The 18226-nt window shown below is 48.4% G+C and overlaps 1 protein-coding gene across 2 annotated transcripts in view; it reads left to right on the top strand.

Annotated features, from left to right (window-relative positions):
- Positions 1-16571, top strand: part of CRISPLD2 (cysteine rich secretory protein LCCL domain containing 2) — a 90640-nt gene extending 74069 nt beyond the window's left edge. For both annotated transcript variants that reach the window (XM_032156292.2, XM_032156293.2), the window contains exon 15: positions 13662-16571. In XM_032156292.2, coding sequence (XP_032012183.1) covers positions 13662-13716 — 55 coding nt within the window. In that variant the 3' untranslated portion in view covers positions 13717-16571. The remainder of the gene's footprint in view (positions 1-13661) is intronic.
- Positions 16572-18226: the final 1655 nt, after the last annotated feature.

Here is an 18226-nt window from a genome sequence, read left to right as displayed (position 1 = left end):
TGCTGGGACCCAGGGCACAGGTGATAGAGTCCACCGAACTCATATCTCAGAAGAGGAGTGAGCACTGGAGCCCCCTACAGGCTGGTGGCCGGGACAGTAGGTGGCATCCACTGCACTGAGGATGCTGCTCACCCACTGCCCAGTGGGGTCACCTCAGGCAAGCAGTCTCCCCAAGCCTTGGCGGCTCCTCTATGTAATGGGTCACCATGAGAATTATGTGAGAGAGTGTGTGTGAAGCCCTCGGCTAGTGGCTCACAGTAAGCATGACATAAAACCCAGGGGCACCTGTTGCCACAAACTCAAGAAGCCATGGTGCTTTTCTCATAGGGTCAGGTGGCTTGATCCTAAGAAATGGCCTACATGACTTACCTCTCAGGATGTGGGGTCAGGGATCTTCCAGGAATTCATGCTTTCATCCTTGCTTCCATCCTTCCAACGATCACTCCAGGCAGGCATCATACACTTAGGGAGCACTGACGATGTCCCTGGCACCCAGGATCCCACAGGGAGCACAACAGCAGACCTCTGCCATCATAGGATTTGCCATCTAGTGAGAGGACACAGTGCAGAAATGACGATGCCAGTGACAGGGCCCAGGAGGTCACTGTTGTGGAGGGACGGTCCAGGGAGGCATCGAGAGGGCTGGTCTTACTGTCCAGAGGGGGCTCCCTGGTGACATGGCTCCCAAGAGAACCCTGCAGAGACATCTGGGCGTGGCTATGCCCTGACCTTTCCTTATTTAGATGGAACCTCAGTCAGCGTCTCTGCACAAAGCACGGGGCTGGGAAATTTGCCAGGAGCCTGTTCCCGACAGGGGCTGTGGAGACCCAGCCTAGAGCCAGAGAATGGCTCTGACCCTGATGGCTGCTGGGCCCTGGGGGGGTCACAGGCAGTGCCAAGGGAGAGGCAGATGTTGTATATACTGTGACCAGTTCACAGCAAACTGTACTTTAAATGTAGGGAATCCTTCAATCACACAAACCACCAAAACCCCTAAACAGGATTCTCAGCACACGGGGCCAAAAGTCAGTTCTGCTTCACAGCGGTTTTGGTTTAGCAATGATCCTCCTCTGCAAGGGGACTTCCTGGCCGTTTTGAAAGGCAGCCATGCAGAAATGAGGCAACGTAAGAGACTAGCACCTGCTCTCTCCCCCCCATCGCCTGCCAGGGTAGCAAAGGAAAGAAAAGATGTCAGGAAGAGCTTTCGATACTGGGACGAAGGTGTCTGAATATTCTTGGGGAAATGCCAGACATCTGGATGAATGTCAGTTCAGAATTTTTTCTTAGACCAGAACCATTTTTTAACACAGATTTTGCAAGAGATTGGAAAATATATCAACAATGACAATGAGCATTCTTGGTCACTTGGTTTTTTAAAATGTCACCTTCATACAATGGTATGTATGGGTGGATATCCATCTGAATTGCAAATTCATTCACCTAACACTGATAGGCAGCCTCTGCACTAGGGGCTGGAGACACAGCAGGGAACAGAAGAAAGAAAAATCTCTGTCTTCAGAGGAGTGTGGTCTGCTGTGGCAAGTGCAGCAGAGATATGATGTGAGCATACGTGGGATTCTAAAGTTTCTAGAAGCCAAAGGAAGAAGTAACAGAAGGGAAATTTTACGATACATTTTACTTATCCCAATATCTCCATATTATTTCAATATGTAATCAATAGGAAATTATTATTAGAAATAAGAAATTTACATTCTTTTTTAGGTATAAGATCTTGGAGACCTGGTGTGTGTTTCACACTTATTCGCATCTCCATTCAGATGAGCCCGTTTTGGGTCTCAGTGAGCACCCATGGCTGGTGGCTACTGTATTAGACAACTCAGCGCCGAGAACCTCAAGGGTCAGGTGACTGAAGGTCTCGCTATGTGTCTAGAAATCCTGAGAAACAGAAACTTCTGAGCTATCATTTCCACATCTAAGGAGCCCTGCAGTACCAAGGGTGGGACATGAGGTTCTCTCTGCTCTGCAGAGGAGGTGCTGATAGCAGACAGGGAGGTTCCCCTCCTCCACCCGTATCCCAAACTTTCACTGGCTCTGCACACATTAGCACATCTAATTCCCGAACAGCCCTGCAAGGTAGGAACTGTCATTACGCCTATTTTATCAATAAAGAAAGGGAAGCACAGAGAGGTTAAATGACTTGCCCAAGGTCACCTGGCCTACCAGGGCCAGATCTGGGACTCAAACCTAGGCTGCGTGTACCAGAATCCATGCTTTTAAGCAGCACTCCTGACTTCCTCTGCCTGGATAGGCCACTGAACTTGGGATACAGACCCTTCCCAAGAAGGGGCCAGGGAGAACCTTGAAGGCCAAGATAAACTTGTTCCTATCTTTACAATAGAAGAAACATGTACTTATTATTTAAATAATACATCCAGAGAGCAAAAAGTAAGAGTCCCAACAGATGGCCTGTTAACCTCAGTTAACTGTTGATTTATAACTTTTCTTGACCTGTTTTTCCTCTGTGCACATAAAACACACATACAAATCAAAATGGAGATTGTATTATACGTGCTAGTCTGAAACTTTTTCCCCCTAAGAATAATGATCTATTTCATCAAATAAGATGAAGAGGTTTGACAGTTCCCTAGGGTGTGGGCTTTGTGAGATAGTTCACTCGCCACGTGTGCATACCCGGCCTGCGTTGCCCACATTCCCACTTTGAAGGGAGGGTGAGGTTTAAACCTGGCAGGGGCGATGGCATTTGTATCTTCCAGCTGCTGAAAACCTGCTGGGTGCTCGCCTCTGGCCCAGGTACCTCCCGGGAGAGGCTCATGGAGTTTTTACAGTGTCCCTAAGGAGTGGGCACTTTGAGGAGCCCAGTTTACAGATGTGGAAACTGAGGCTCAGAGAAAAGGGTTAACCAGCCCAAGGTCCTAAAGAAGAGAGCTAAACCTGTGTCTGTCTAACTTTTGAATTTTCCTGAGGGATCCATAGAGGGGTGAGACTCTGGGAGAACAGGATTGGAATCCTTTTTTTTTTTTTTTTTTGAGATGGTGTCTCCCTCTATTGCCCAGGCTGGGATGCAGTGGCACGATCTCAGCTCACTGCAACCTCTGCCTCCTGGGTTCAAGTGATTCTCCTGCCTCAGCCTCCCAGGTAGCTGGGATTACAGGCACCCGCCACCACACCTGGCTAATTTTTTTTTTATATATATGTTTAGTAGAGATGGGATTTCATCATGCTGGCCAGGCTGGTCTCAAATTCCTGACCTCAAGTGATCCGCCCACCTCAACCTCCCAAAGTGCTGGGATTACAGGTGTGAGCCACTGTGCCCAGCCAGGATTGGAATCCTGTAAAAAAAAAAATTATATATATAGAGAGACACACACACACAGATGACATACACAGACATACACATATACAGACAGTCCTAGACACTTAAGATCGTTCAACTTATGACTTTTCAACTTTGTAATGGTGTGAGAGTCATATGTATTCAGCAAAAACCATACTTCGAATTTTGCATTTTGATTGAAAATTCTTTATGCTAACTTCCTTGTAAAATAGGCCTTTGTTAGGTGATTTTGCCCAACTGTGGGCTAAGGTCAGTGTCCTGAGCGCACGGAAGGTAGGCGAGGCTGAGCTGTGACAGAGGCGAGGTGTATTCAGTGCATTTCCGATGTGGACTTCTGACTTCCGATGGGTTTATCAGGACACAACGCACCATAAGCCGGGGAGCATCTGTGTCCACAGTCATGTATGTATACTCATACATATAGAGATAGTTATGTACATATAAATGGTATTTCTTAATAATTAAAAAGAAATTACACTTTTTAAAAGCCAGAAGACTAAGCATTCAGGGGTTCCTCTTCTGCCGTCCTTTAATGCTGGATTCAGGACTCCACGGGGCAGCTTCCCTGTCTGCCTCTGGAACCAGAACCGGCCATCCACCCTCCTTAATCCTGTCTGCCTGTCGGGTGATGCCAAAAGGCAAGCTCTTCCTCCCCACGTCACTTTCAAGGCAACTGAGGGGGATGCAGCCCCACGTGCCTGTCCCTGGCTGGCCTCCAGGAGGGAGCCCCGTGCTTCTGGGGAGCTCTTTAGAGAGTCCCTGGATTGTTCCTGCCCTTTACTCTGGCCTTTAAAGGGCCTTTCTAGGCCGAGCGTGGTGGCTCAGGCCTATAATCCAAGCATATTGGGAGGCTGAGGTGGGAGGATGACATGAGGGCAGGAGTTCAAGACCAGCTTGGCCAACAGGGTGAAATCCCGTCTCTACTAAAAATACAAAAAAAAGAAAAATTAGCCAGGCATGGTGGCATGCACTTGTAGTCCCAGCTACTCGGGAGGCTGAGGCAGGAGAATTGATTGAACCCAGGAGGTGGAGGACGGTACAGTGAGTGGAGATTGCACCACTGCACTCCAGCCTGGGTGACAGAGCAAGACCAGGTCTGAAAAAGAAGACTAGAGAAACCTCTACAATATAGTGAAAATAATTTTAAGACCTTCATAGCACTCAACTTCCCACACCCAGAAACAACCTCTGCAAACATTCCAGTGTATTTTCTTCCAGGTTTCTTCTATGTTTACTTACAAACACGCTTTTTTTATTGTTTGTTTGTTTGAGACGGAGTTTCGGAGTTTCGCTGTTTTGTCCAGGCTGGAGTGCAGTGGCGTGACCTCGGCTCATTGCAACCTCTGCCCCCCAGGTAGAAGTGATTCTCGTGCCTCAGCCTCCCAAGTAGCTGGGACTACAGGCACCCACCACCAGGCCCGGCTAGTTTTTGTATTTTTAGTAGAGACGGGGTTTCGCCATGTTGGCCAGGCTGGTCTCGAACACCTGACCTCAGGTGATCCGCCTGCCTTGGCCTCCCAAAGTGCTGGGATTACAGTCCTGAGCCACCACACCCGGCTTAAACACGCTTTTTAAAAAGGGATTATGCTATTAGTGTTGTTTTGTTAATCGGATTGTGACTAGCTCTTCAAGCCCTAGCCTGTCTAGCTACACCGTGGTTTCAATGGCTGCACAGATTTCGAGGCATGGATAGACCATCATCCATTTATCGTCACTGATTGACACTCAGATTGTTTCCTTTTTTCTTTCACTGTAATAAACAACACTAGAAAGGACATTTTTGCGCAAGCCTGTGCACTTTCTTGACGATTTATTTAGGTAACTTCCTCTTAGGTAACTTATATTTAATTTATTATTATTTAGGTAACTTCCACTTAGTAACCACCAAAGTGCCGTCCTAATGCAACGCACAGTGTTGCACTAAGTAAAAAAGTCAGCAAATCCTCTCCTGTGTAAGGCTCCCCCACCAGTGGCTTTCCATTGTACTAAGACTCAGATCCGCCCCCCTCCCATTCAAGGCCACAGCTGCTTCGGCCCCTGCCCGCTTCCCCACCCTCTCTGTGCATCTTTCTCCTACATTTCCACCTCACTGGCCTCTCTGGTCCTTGATGCACCAAGATAGTGCACACCTCCGCGCTTTTGTACCTGCTGTCTGGTACCCTCTGGGCTCTCATACGTTCCTGGGCTGTGTTTAGACTGAAATGGCCCCTCCCTAGGAAGTGTTCTCCACCATTGAGCCTACACCTGTCCTCCTGCTCCCTAATGGATCTGTGTCATTTCCCCTGACTCATCATCACCTTCTGAAACTGTTTCTTGCACATGTTTTGCTACTTCTCTCCCCACCCCAAGAATGTAAACTTCCTGAAGGCAAGAGCTTCATTGATCTTGTTAACCCCACATCCCTGATGCTGCCCAGCACCTGGCACATAGCAGGCGCTCAGTAAACACTGGTTGAATGACAGACTTTGCTGAGTTCAGCAATTGGTTCAGAGCTGGTTGACGGCTTTTATTTCTCACTTACGTTACCCAGTTGCACCACTGCACTCCAGCCCTGGCAACATAAGTGAGACCCTGCAGCCTCAACTGCAGGCCTCAACTGCAGTGAGCTGTGACTGCACCGTTGTACTCCTGGGCTCACTGCAGCCTCAACTGCAGTGAGTCGTGGTTGTACCATTGGACTCCTGGACTCAAGCAATCCTCCCACCTCAGCCTCCCGAGTTGCTGGGATCACAGGCGTACATCACCAAATCTGGCTAATTTTTTTATTTTTGTTGAGATAGGGTGTCACTGTGTCGCCCAGGCTGGTCTCAAACTCCTGGGTTCAAGCAGTCGCCTACCTTAGCCTCCCAAAGTGCTGAGACTACAGGCGTGAGCCACTGTGCCCCACCTGAGGGATTTTTTTTTTTTTTTAATGCTTTAGGTTTTAGGGTACATGTGCACAATGTGCAGGTTTGTTACATATGTATCCATGTGCCATGTTGTTTTGCTGCACCCATTAACTCGTCATTTAGCATTAGGTATATCTCTTAATGCTGTCCCTCCCCCCCCCCCACCCCACAACAGTCCCCGGAGTGTGATGTTCCCCTTCCTGTGTCCATGAGTTCTCATTGTTCAATTCCCACTTATGAGTGAGAACATGCGGTGTTTGGTTTTTTGTCCTTGCGATAGTTTACCGAGAATGATGTTTTCCAGTTTCATCCACGTCCCTACAAAGGACATGAACTCATCATTTTTTATGGCTGCATAGTATTCCATGGTGTATATGTGCCACATTTTCTTAATCCAGTCTATCGTTGTTGGACATTTGGGTTGCCCGAGGGATTTTTAATACCCTTTATCAAAGTTGTTTAGTTCACTTTATGAAAGTTGCTTGATACGCTTGATAAAAAGTCCAATACCTTTTATGAAAATTACCCAGAAATACTGCAGCAATTTATACTCCTTCAGGCATGTATGGGAGTTACAAGCTAATCTAAAAAGAGAATCAGGGCAAGATTTGGGAAAGAAGGGTGGGAAGGGTATTTTATAATTATCAAGCCACACTCGTTATTCATCAGACATGTACAACTACCAACTTCCCCAGCATACCTGGAGCTTAATAACTGCTTGAGGCATGAGCAACTGGGGACACTGAAGGTGGAGAATTTTTCTTGGCAGCCCAAACCTGCAGGAATTTTTACCTGTGGCAGGAGATGGCACCAACATTTGATGTTGCCAGTTTCATGGTGGCATCCTAGGCGGTGTCAGCACGTTCTTTGCTGTGTTAGGAAATACTTGCCTAGCTTGTCGGGGCCTGCTCTTACCTCCAAGGTGAGCAGGTTGTTTAATGGGGTGCATGGTTGTCCAGCCAAGATACCCAGGGCCCTTGGGCTGGCAGTGTCCACCTCTGGACAGCAGCCTGAAAGGTTCCCTTGTCCCTTGGTTGTTCGGGGCCCTGAGAACATGAGAACCCACTGTGCCATCCATAGAATTGGCAGACCCATAGTAAGTCAGGAGGGACCCAGACCCCTGGTAATTTTCCCCAATGTGGCTTGCCCCCCATGCAGAATAACCACAGTAACTTGTGGCCCTGGTTGGTTCTCCCAGGATATTCATTTGAACAGAGAATTCAGGGAAATCTTACATCCCCCAAGGCCTGAGGAGGGCCCTGGAATCTGAACTTTCCAGAAACCAGCAGGGCCGCCAGGGTCACCGCAGCCCCTGGCCACTCTGTCTCCTCCTCTTGGTCTGAAGCCACCTGCGGCCACGTGTTGTGCCTGGGTCTTGGCTCTTGGCGTTTCTTTGCAGCTCCATCTCTCCGAGTGCTCCCATCTGATACACGTTTCAAAAGTTCAATTCCAGGGTAGCCAAAAGCATGAAGCTGCCGTGGAGAGGGCTGAAAAACAACCAGGCATTCCAAGCAGCCTGCTCTCGGAGGCTTGCAGATCTTACTGAGCAGTCTGAGAGGGCCGGGGTCTCCTGGCTGGTCTGGCAGTTTCCAATCTGGGGGCTCTCTTTGTTTGGAGTGGGGATCCTAAAAGAAACCCTGCCCATAAATCATAACTAGGCTGTTAATCTTATGCTCAAACTCCTTCATCGCGAGCAAGATGCAAATGAAAATGGTATCCGGATGCCACTCCCCACCTTCTATTGGTCAAGAACCAAAAGCAAGACATCACACGGCCCTGCGAGGCATCACACAGCCCTGTTGTCATTGTCCGGGGAGTCTGCAGTTGTTATCTTTATGGAGGGCAGGTTGGCAGCTGTCAAGATACAAATGCACGTCCTTTGGTCCAGCAATTCCACTTTTAGGAGCTCACTCTCAGGCACCCTCACACAAAGGCAAGAAGTCCCGTGGACAACAATGACATTGTTTGCAAAGGTAAAAAATTAGAAAACACGGGCTCAGTGGCTCGCGCCTATAATCCAGGCACTTTGGGAGGCTGAGACAGAAGGATTGCTTGAGCTCAGGAGTTCGAGACCAGCCTGGGCAACATGGTGAAATCCTATCTCTAAAAAATACAAAAATTAACCAGGCATGGTGGTATGCACCTGTGGTCCCAGCTACTGGGGAGGCTGAGGTGAGAGTATCACTTGAGCCCAGGAGGTTGAGGCTGCAGTGATCATGATGGTGTCACTGCACACACACACACACACACACACACACACACACACAAGATTAGAAAGAGCTAAATATCCACCATTAGGGACCCAGTTAAATATAACACTTTACTACAATGGAATACTATGCAGCAGATAAAAAGAATGAGTTCTTTCTGTATAGTAAAGCAACAAATCCCAAGATATATTATGAAGCTAAAAAAGTAAAGTGCAGAGTGGTATGTCTATGGTAGTATGTATATAATATTCATGTGAAAAAATGGGTGACGGAAAAATATAGTAATTGTTTACATCTGCATAAGATGTAAACATGTCGCCTCTGGAGAGAACTTGGTGCAGAAAGACAGGGTTGAGAGGGAGAGTGTTTTTTGCCTTAAGGATTGTGTATTCAAAAACTGAAATGTACGGCTATGATTAGTCTTTTCCATTTTAATTTTGATGTGGAAAGAACACTCCTGGTTGCCTTTTTTTTTTTTTTTTTTTTTTTGACAGAGGGTCTCATTGTGTTGCCCAGGCTGGAGTGCAGTGGCATGATCTCGGCTTATTGCAACCTCCACCTGCTGGGTTCAAATGATTCTCCTGCCTCAGCCTCCCAAGTAGCTGGGATTACAGGCACCTGCCACCACACCCAGCTAATTTTTGTTTTTGTACTTTTGGTAGAGATGGGGTTTCACCATGTTGGCCAGGCTGGTGTTGAACTCCTGACCTCAAGTGATCCGCCCGCCTCGACCTCTCAAAGTGCTGGGATGACAGGTGTGAGCCACCGTGCCCGGCCCTGGTTGCACTTTGTGAACAGTGCCTTGGGGTCTACAAGGCACCATGCTGCCTTCTAGAACAAAGTTCCAGCAAATGGGAGTTTGCAAGATCTAATTGGCTTTCATTAGCAATTCGTGTATCAGGCAATATCCCGTGTACAGAATAGAAAGGTGCTTCCATGAACTGAGCAGCGAGGGGAGGTTTTAGAGTCAGCAAAGGCTGCATGCAGAGAGTACAAACAATGAACAGGCCGGGCGCAGTGGCTCATGCCTGTAATCCCAGCACTTTGGGAGGCCGAGGAGGGCGGATCGCGAGGTCAGGAGATCGAGATTACCCTAGCTAACAAGGTGAAACCCTGTCTCTACTAAAAATACAAAAATGTTAGCCAGGCGTGGTGGCAGGTGCCTGTAGTCCCAGCTACTCGGGAGGCTGAGGCAGGAGAATGGCATGAACCCAGGAGGCAGAGGTTGCAGTGAGCAGAGATCGCACCACTGCACTATAGCCTGGGTGACAGAGCGAGACTCCATCTCAAAAAAAAAGAGACAACAAAATTCGGATGGGTCATCCCAGTTACTTTCCTTGTACGATTAAAGCAGGGAGGCCACACTATCCTGCTGGCTCAGATGGACTGGGGCCCTTTTGATTGGTTGCTGCTGTGTATCTCCTATTTTTTGGAAAATCGGCCCATTGGCTTTTTTTTTTTTTTTTTTTTTTGAGACAGAGTCTCACTCTGTTGCCCAGGCCTGAGTGCAGTGGCGTGATCTCGCTCACTGCAACCTCCACCTCCCGGGTTCAAGCGATTCTTCTGCCTCAGCCTCCCAAGTAGCTATGAGGACTGGTGCCTGCCACCACGCCCAGCTAATTTTTGTATTTTTCAGAGGGGTTTCACTGTGTTGAGCAGGCTCATCTCGAACTCCTGACTTCCAGTAATCTGCCCACCTCAGCCTCCCAAAGTGCTAGGATTACAGGAATGACCCACCGTGCCTGGCCTAAAACCAGCCCATTTCTAAGTTCAGTTTGATGATGGCACCTAGCAGAGCGACTCTGATCTGATTTGGTTTGGTCTGTTGGGCCTAGCCCAGTCCAAAAACAATGGCCTCCCGTCAATTTAACACTCCCCTCCTCCCACCTTCCAGATCGCTAGCCTGGCCCCTTCCTGGGCCTTCGCCCATGACCCAGGTACACCTGAACATCGGCACTGTCACAGAACATTCCAGAAAGTCCAAAAACCCAAAGAGACAGGGCCAGGTGTGGTGGCTGACACCTGTAATCCCAGCACTTTGGGAGGCCAAGACAGGCGGATCATGAGGTCAGGTGTTCGAGACCAGCCTGGCCAGTATGGTGAAACCCTGTCTCTGCTAAAAATACAAAAATTAGCTGGGTGTGGTGTCGCATGCCTGTAATTCCAGCTACTTGGGAGGCTGAGGCAGGAGAATCACTGGAACCTGGGAGGCTGAGGTTGCAGTGAGCTGAGATCGCACCATTGCACTCCAGCCTGGGCGACAAGGCGAGACTCTGTCTTAAAATAAAAAAAAAAAATAAATAAGCCCAAAGAGACTTAGTGACTTGCCCACCGTCACACAGTTACTAAACGTTAGTGTAGGGATGGAGACTCGCGTCTGGAAGATGCGCTCCAGAGGTGAGATTTGCAGAATGCCAAAGCGGGATGCATGGGAAATCATCTTCCCGAAAGCAGTGTTCAAAAACAGCTGTTTCAGGACTCCAGAAATACACCACAGGGGCATACAACGAACAGGGATGTGTTTGTTCAAAAAAATGCGGACCTCGGGTAAGAACAGAGGGATGTGTGGTGTCTGAGCTTAGGACCGCTCCTGTTCACCCCCACCAGCTCCCATGGCTGGAAGTTCTACTGGGGTGGGGCTGTGCCAACCAGCGGCTTTCTTGATTTGAAGCAGAGCGAGGAAAACCACACACCTCTGGCCATTGTCAGAAACAGTATCAAACCTGGTGGCCAAGACACGGGAAGGCCAGTTGGTCCAAAGGTGCAGTTATCATCTGGGGCAGAAAACTGGGGAGGATCTAGAGAATGAGACAGTCGTGGTGGCTCTTGGTAAGCTTCCAGGCGTCCCTGGTGTTCTAGAAGGCTGTGCCCACAGCAAGAAGAGCAAAGCGGGAGGGGGCACTTAGGCTTCCCAATTCTGAAACATCCTATACAGCGACAATAATCAAGATGGTGGTGCTGACATAGGGACAGACACAGAGATCAAGAGAATGTGATTGGGCCTGGTACGGTGGCTCACGCCTGAAATCCCAGCACTTTGGGCAGCCAATGCGGGAGGATCACGAAGTCAGGAGTTCCAGACCAGCATGGCCAAAATGGCAAAACCCCTTCTCTGCTAAAAATACAAAAATCAGCCCGGCATGGTGGCCTGTACCTGTAATCTCAGCTACTTGGGAGGCTGAGGCCAGATAATCGCTTCAACCTGGGAGGCAGAGGTTGCAGTGAGCCAAGATTGCACCACTGTACTCCAGCCTGGGCGACAGAGTGAGATTTGGTCTCAAAAAAAAAGGTTAAAAAAAAAAAAAGGACGTGATTGGAAGTCCGTAAATAAACCATCACACTTGCAGTCAATTGATTTTGACCTGAGTGCCAAGACCATTCAGTGCACAAGAATAGTTCCTCAACAAATGATGCAAGGGCAATTAGGTATTTACATGTAAAACTGTGATGTTGGACCTTTGACTCACACCATATATAAAAATTAACTCAAAATGGATCCAAGGCTGAAATAGAAGAGCTAAAAATTACAGAAATCTAAGAAAACAAGTATAAATCCTTCATGACCTTGAATGGTTTGCTAGATATGATGCCAAAAGCACAATGTGTAAATGAAAACAAATTGATAAATTGAATTCTTTCAAAGTTTAAAACTTTTATGCCTTCAAAGACACCATTAGGCCAGGCACGGTGGCTCACACCCATAATCTCAGCACTTTGGGAGGCTGAGGCAGGAGGATCACTTGGGCCCAGGAGTTTGAGACCAGCCTGGGCAACATAGTGATACTCCGTCTGTACAAAAAATAAAATATATCAATCAGGCATGGTGACATGCTGCTCAGGAGGCTGAGGAGGGAGGACCGCTTGAGCCCAGGAGGTCAAGGCTGAAGTAAACCACGATCATGGCACTGCACTCTGGCCTGGGTGACAGACCTTGTGTCTCAAATAGTTTTTAAAAATTATCTAACACTGGATTGTGGAGATGATTGCACAACCCTATAAAATCTCTAAAAACCGTTGAATTGTACACTTAGGAAGGATGAGTTTACATGGTATGTTAAACTTAATAAAGTTTGTTTGTTTGTTTTTTCTTTTTTTTTGAAACAGTCTCACTCTCTTGCCCAGGCTGGAGTGCAGTGGCAGAATCTTGGCTCACTGCAAACTCCATCTCCCAGGTTCAAGTGATTCTCCTGCCTCAACCTCCAAGTAGCTGGGATTACAGGTGCACACCATCATGCCTGGCTAATTGTTTGTAGAGGCAGGGTTTCACCATGTTGGCCAGACTGGTCTCAAACTCCAGACCTCAAGTGATCCACCTGCCTTGGCCTCCCAAAGTGCTGGGATTCCAGGTGTGAGCCACCACGCCTGACCAATAAAGCTCTTTTTTTTTTTTTTTTGAGACAAAGTTTTACTCTTGTCACCCAGGTTGGAGTGCAATGGCGTGATCTTGGCTCACTGCAACCTCCGCCTCCCAGGTTCAAGTGATTCTTCTTCCTCAGCCTCCCGAGTAGCTGGGATTACAGGCGCCTGCCACCACACCGGGCTAATTTTTGTATTTTTCATAGAGACAGGGTTTCACCATATTGGCCAGGCTAGTCTCGAACTCCTGACCTCAGAGGGTCCACCGACCTCGCTCCCAAAGTGCTGGGGTTACAGGCGTGAGCCACCGTGCCTGGACTAAAGCTCTTTTTTAAAAAACCATCTTTGGTTAGCTGAAGGATTTAACTCCTCTTGTGAGAGGGCAGTTTTTACTAGCAGTGGGACCCTGGGTAAATAACTTTATTTCCTGGTGTCTCTGTTTCCTCCCCTGTGAACGAGGGATAACAGCTCCCTCAGGAGGAAAGTGGAAGGCGGTGAAGCACCTGGCATATGCAGTAGTGCTGAGATAGCACCTGTTAATCTCTCCCAAGACACCACTGTTCTGGTTGACAGGTGGTAGTGAAACCAAGCAGAATTCTCGGAGGGTGAGTCCAATCCAGACAGACTGGGGCCAGCAAATCCCTGAGTTAAAAGGAAATAACAGCCCTGACCTAGAATCAGATGGATGCCCATGTGCAAAGAAAATGGGATTTGCCAGCTCTTCTCAACTCAAGGCAGGGTCTGTTTCTGGCGGCTGTGGGGAAGCATCCCTTGGCCATGGCTCTTCCACTACGGGAGCAAGCAGGAGGCACCCAGGTCTCCCTGCCCAGCCAGAGTCCCTGCAGGAGGCCCTCCGGATCTCAGTAACGGGCCCTCTTTCTTCTTTTTCAGCCTGGGGACTCCTCAGGATGGAAAGGCCTTCCGGATCTTTGCTGTCAGGCAGTGAATTTCCAGCAGCAGGGGAGAAGGGGCGTCTTCAAGAGGGCTTTGGGGTTTTGCTTTTATTTTTATTTTGTCACTGTGGGGAGGGGTATATGGAGAGTCAGGAAACTTCCTTTGACTGAGGTTCAGCGTCCATCACTTTGTGGCCTTTGGGTGAGGTGACATCTCATCCTCTTACTGAAGCAACAGCATCCCAGGGTGCTCAGCCGGACCCCCTGGTGCCCGATCCTGCCGGGGCCCAGGGGTCTCCATCTGGGCGCCCTCTCTCCTTTAGAGATCTGACCTGTCTCTTAAAGGGGACAGTTGCCTAAAATGTTCCTTGCTATGTGTTCTTCTGTTGGTGGAGGAAGTTGATTTCAACCTCCCTGACAAGAGAACAAACCATTTGGAGCTCGCAATTGTGAAGCATTCACGGTGTCAGAAGAGGCCTCTCGAACACGCGCCGGTGAGTTTCAGGAATGAAGTAGGAGGTAGTTATTTAAAAATAAAAAACACAGTCCGTCCCTACCAATAGAGAAAAATGGTTTTAATGTTTGCTGGTCAGACAGACAAATGGGCTAGAATAAGCGGGCTGGGGGTATGAGAGACCCCACCTCTGCCCGGGCACGTGTCCTTGCTGGCGGCCTGCCATGGGCCCCCTTCAATGGCCGCCTTCAGGCTGGCTCTATACACAGCAGTGCTGGTTTATGTAGAGTTCAGCAGTCACTTCAGAGATGTATCTTGTGTTTGTCAGACCCTTCGTCTTTATGGCCCACCTGTTTTCTGCCGTGACCTTTGGTCTCATTGAGGACTAAGGATTAGGAACCTTTCTTTACCCCCTACCCGTTGTGGCTCCCACCCTGCCTAGAACTGGTTTACGTGTCCTGGTTCACACCCAGGGCTTTTCTTTGCAAGAGATCCTGTTTGAAGCCCACGTCTTAAGTCCTGGTCTCGTAAGGTTCCACTGAGACGAGATGTCTGAGAACAACCAAAGAAGGCCTGCTCTTTGCTGCTTTTAAAAAATGACAATTAAATGTGCAGATTCCCCACACACCTGATGACCTATTTTTTCAGCCGTGGGAGGAATGGAGTCGTTGGTACATTCCTCACCGAGGTTAGCAGCTCAGTTTGTGGTTATGAAACCGTCTGTGGCCTCATGACAGCGAGAGATGGGAATACACTAGAAGGATCTCTTTTCCTGTTTTTGTGAAACAACTCTTGCCAAACGTTCCCGAGGCACCAAGGAGTGTCGTACACCCTGGCTGCCGTCACTCATAAAAGTGCTTCATGAGAGCAGACCAAAAGCCCACAGTGAAATGAAATACCCTTTTGTAAATAGCATTTTTTTGCAGAAGGTGAAAATTCCACTCTCTACCACTGGGCCAGCCAATAGATCACTTTGGCGAATGCTTCAAGTTTGATTCAAAATATTTCTTAGGTGAAAGAGCTAGCAGAAAGTCAAAAACTAAGATACTGTAGACTGGGCAAGAAATTCTACCTGGGCACCTAGGTGATGCCTTCTTTCTTTGATTGCCTTTCTAATAAATGCAGAATCTGAAGGTACATCGGTTTAAAACAAAACAAAAACCCACCCCTTTAAGGAGTTGGTAAAAAGCAGTTCCACTCTCAGCTTGACTGAGCTAAAATTCACAGGACTATGTGCTGTGTGCATTGTAGTCCAGTCGTAATTCATAGCTACTGACTCTTCAGCCCCAAATGTCAGAGAGGAAGAGTTTGGTCAGCCTGTCAGGTCGTGAGTCCAGTTACCACCAAACATCTGGGAAACTTCTGGGGGCTGGGTGCTCTGCTGCTGGACTTTTGTGGCTGTGTCTGTGTCTGCAAGATAAATGAGATCGCCTCGTGGGGTTTGCAGAATTAGTGAAGAGTCCAGGACAATCCCAGTGCACTCGCTTCCGAAGCATCCCAATCAAGGAAGACTTGAAAATTCCATTGTGAGTTGACCCCGTCATTTAAAAATCAAGTCCCCGGGTTCCTTAACGCCTCCTTCACTGGGCCTTCCTAGCAGGATAGAAAGTCCTCGCCCAGAGCAGGAGCTGGCTGTCTTTTTTTTTTTTTTTTTTGAGACTATTTCACTCTGTTGCCCAGGCTAGAGTGCAGTGGCGAGATCTCCGCTCATTGTAACTGTTGCCTCCCGGGTTCAAGCGATTCTCCTGCCTCAGCCTCCCAAGTAAGTGGGACTACAGGTGTGAGCCACCATGCCCGGGTAATTTTTGTATTTTTAGTAGAGATGGGGTTTCATTATTTTGGACAGGCTGGTCTCGAACTCCTTACCTCAGGTGATCCACCCACCTCGGCCTCCCAAAGTGCTGGGATTACAGGCATGAGCCACTGCACCCAGCCATGGACCTGGCTGTCTTTATCATCCCCACAAACATTTTGAAACTGGAATATTTGTCTTCAGAAAATGGAAACAAGACTATAAATGATAAGCGCTGTCCCTAGCACCAACTCTCCTGTGTGTGGAATAGAGGCCCCGCATGCTACCAACACTTACCCTGTGTTTAAAAAGATCTTGTACCAAGCCAGTGGCGTTCCTGGCTCTCCTGCCCCCAGAATGAACATTTTTGGCTTCTTTGGAGTTTTGCCCTACCGTATTCCAAAGCGTGTGCTGGTTTCTCATATTGTCTGTAGGCTCACTCAGCCCGCAGTTTATGTGTGTGCTTTTTTCTATGAAAAATGATGTGTTTTGCCACTTCCTGTGTACAAAGTTTTATTGTAAATGTTTTTTGTGCTTTGCGTGAACAGGGGCCACGTTGTTGCAGTTGTTTCAGTAAAACTGGTTTGATTTCTAAAATGTTCCTGTAACATTTCTTCTATGAACAAATCTGAACAATTTGTGAAATAAAACATTTAAAACCATCTTTCGGGCTCTGGACTGTTTTGTGTTGGCTGCCTCTGCTAGGATGTCTCATATACGCGGAGATGCCGACAGCCAGGGCGTGGTGGAGGCCTCCACCCCATCCACAGGAAGGAGGGAGGAGCTTGCCAAAGTGCACATTTGGGCTCAGCAAGGCTGAGATGGGGGCCAGGGACAGTGAATTTCTCGCAAGATCCTGGTGATGCGAGTGCTGCCAGTCCCCAGATCACACTCTGAGTGGTGGCGGGCTCAAGGCCATTCTGTCATTGTCTAAGCTCTGGCTGCCCTAACAAAATGCTGTAGACTGGGTGACTTAACCCACAGAGATATCTTCCTCACAATTCTGGAGGCTGGAAGTCCAAGATCAGGGTGCCAGCAGCGTTGGTTTCCTCTGCAGCCTCTCTTTGGTTTGCAGGTGGCTGCCTCCTGGCCGTGTCCTCACATGGCCTTTCCTCTGGGCATGTGCACTCCTGGTGTCTCTCTCTCTCTTATAAGGACTCCAGTCATATTGGGTCTGGGCCCCACCCTTAGGACCCATTTAATCTGAATTACCTCCTTAAAGGCCCTACCTTGAAATATACAGGCTGGCTCATGCCTGTCATCCCAGCACTTTGGGAGGCTGAGGCAGGAGGATTGCTTGAGTCCAAGAGTTCAAGAGCAGTCTGGGCAACATGGGGAAAACTTATCTCTACAAAAAAATACAAAACTTTGCCGGGCATGGTGGTGCACGCATGTAGTCCCAGCTACTTGGGAGGCTGAGGCAAGAGAATTGCTTGAGCCCGGGAGGCAGAGATTGCAGAGAGCCAAGATGACACCACTGCACTCCAGCCTGAGTGACAGAGCGAGACACTCACACACACACACACATACATACACACACACACACGAAAGAAATACATTGGGGGTTAGGGCTCATTTTGTGTTGTTACAATAAGGAAATGATCTAAGTACGATTTCACAAATCACACAGTTTATTGCTACACAAAGATTTTTTTTTCCTTAGGTTCCCAGTGCTTAAACAGGGAGAGAATGAGACCAAACCTCACAGATAATACACTCGACAGACGAAGCCCATTAACCCCGCAGTGAGTGAGTTCCAGAATGATCAAGGCCTATCACTTAGGATAGAAGCAGGCCTCAGTTTGAGGTGCACCTTCTACCAGCTGTTCTCGGAAGTGCTGTAAGGTCCCTGGTCCCTAGAAGGCAGTGCCAGCATTAGCCAGAGGCTTCTGAGAGTAGCTCCAAGTCTGCCGGGGTGACCTGTCACAGCTGGAGCTCCCAGCCTTGGGAGAAGAGGCCGAGGGTGCAGCTGGCCACAGGCAGAGCTCCCAAGGGGTCTGTCCCACTTGTAGGTCTGCGTGTGTTTGGAAGTCCAGTTGTGAGGGTCAGAAGCTCGCAGACGGGGTCCGATAAGGGGTGAGGCAACATTCTCCAGGGAAGAAGGGGCACATCAAGTTCTTAATGCAGCAAAAATGCGTTACTCACGTAGCAACCTGTGGAAGTGTCTGGAATCATTGAAAAGCCCTATGGGCCGGGCACAGTGGCTCATGTCTGTAATCTCAGCACTTTGGGAAGCTGAAGTGGGTGAATTGCTTGAGGTCAGGGATTCAAGACCAGCCTGGCCAATATGGTGAAACCCCATCTCTACTAAAAATAC

This window comes from Hylobates moloch, unplaced genomic scaffold (genome assembly GCF_009828535.3).
Source record: "Hylobates moloch isolate HMO894 unplaced genomic scaffold, HMol_V3 SCAFFOLD_6, whole genome shotgun sequence".
Lineage (NCBI taxonomy): Eukaryota > Metazoa > Chordata > Mammalia > Primates > Hylobatidae > Hylobates > Hylobates moloch.
This window is presented reverse-complemented; position numbering and strand designations above follow the sequence as displayed.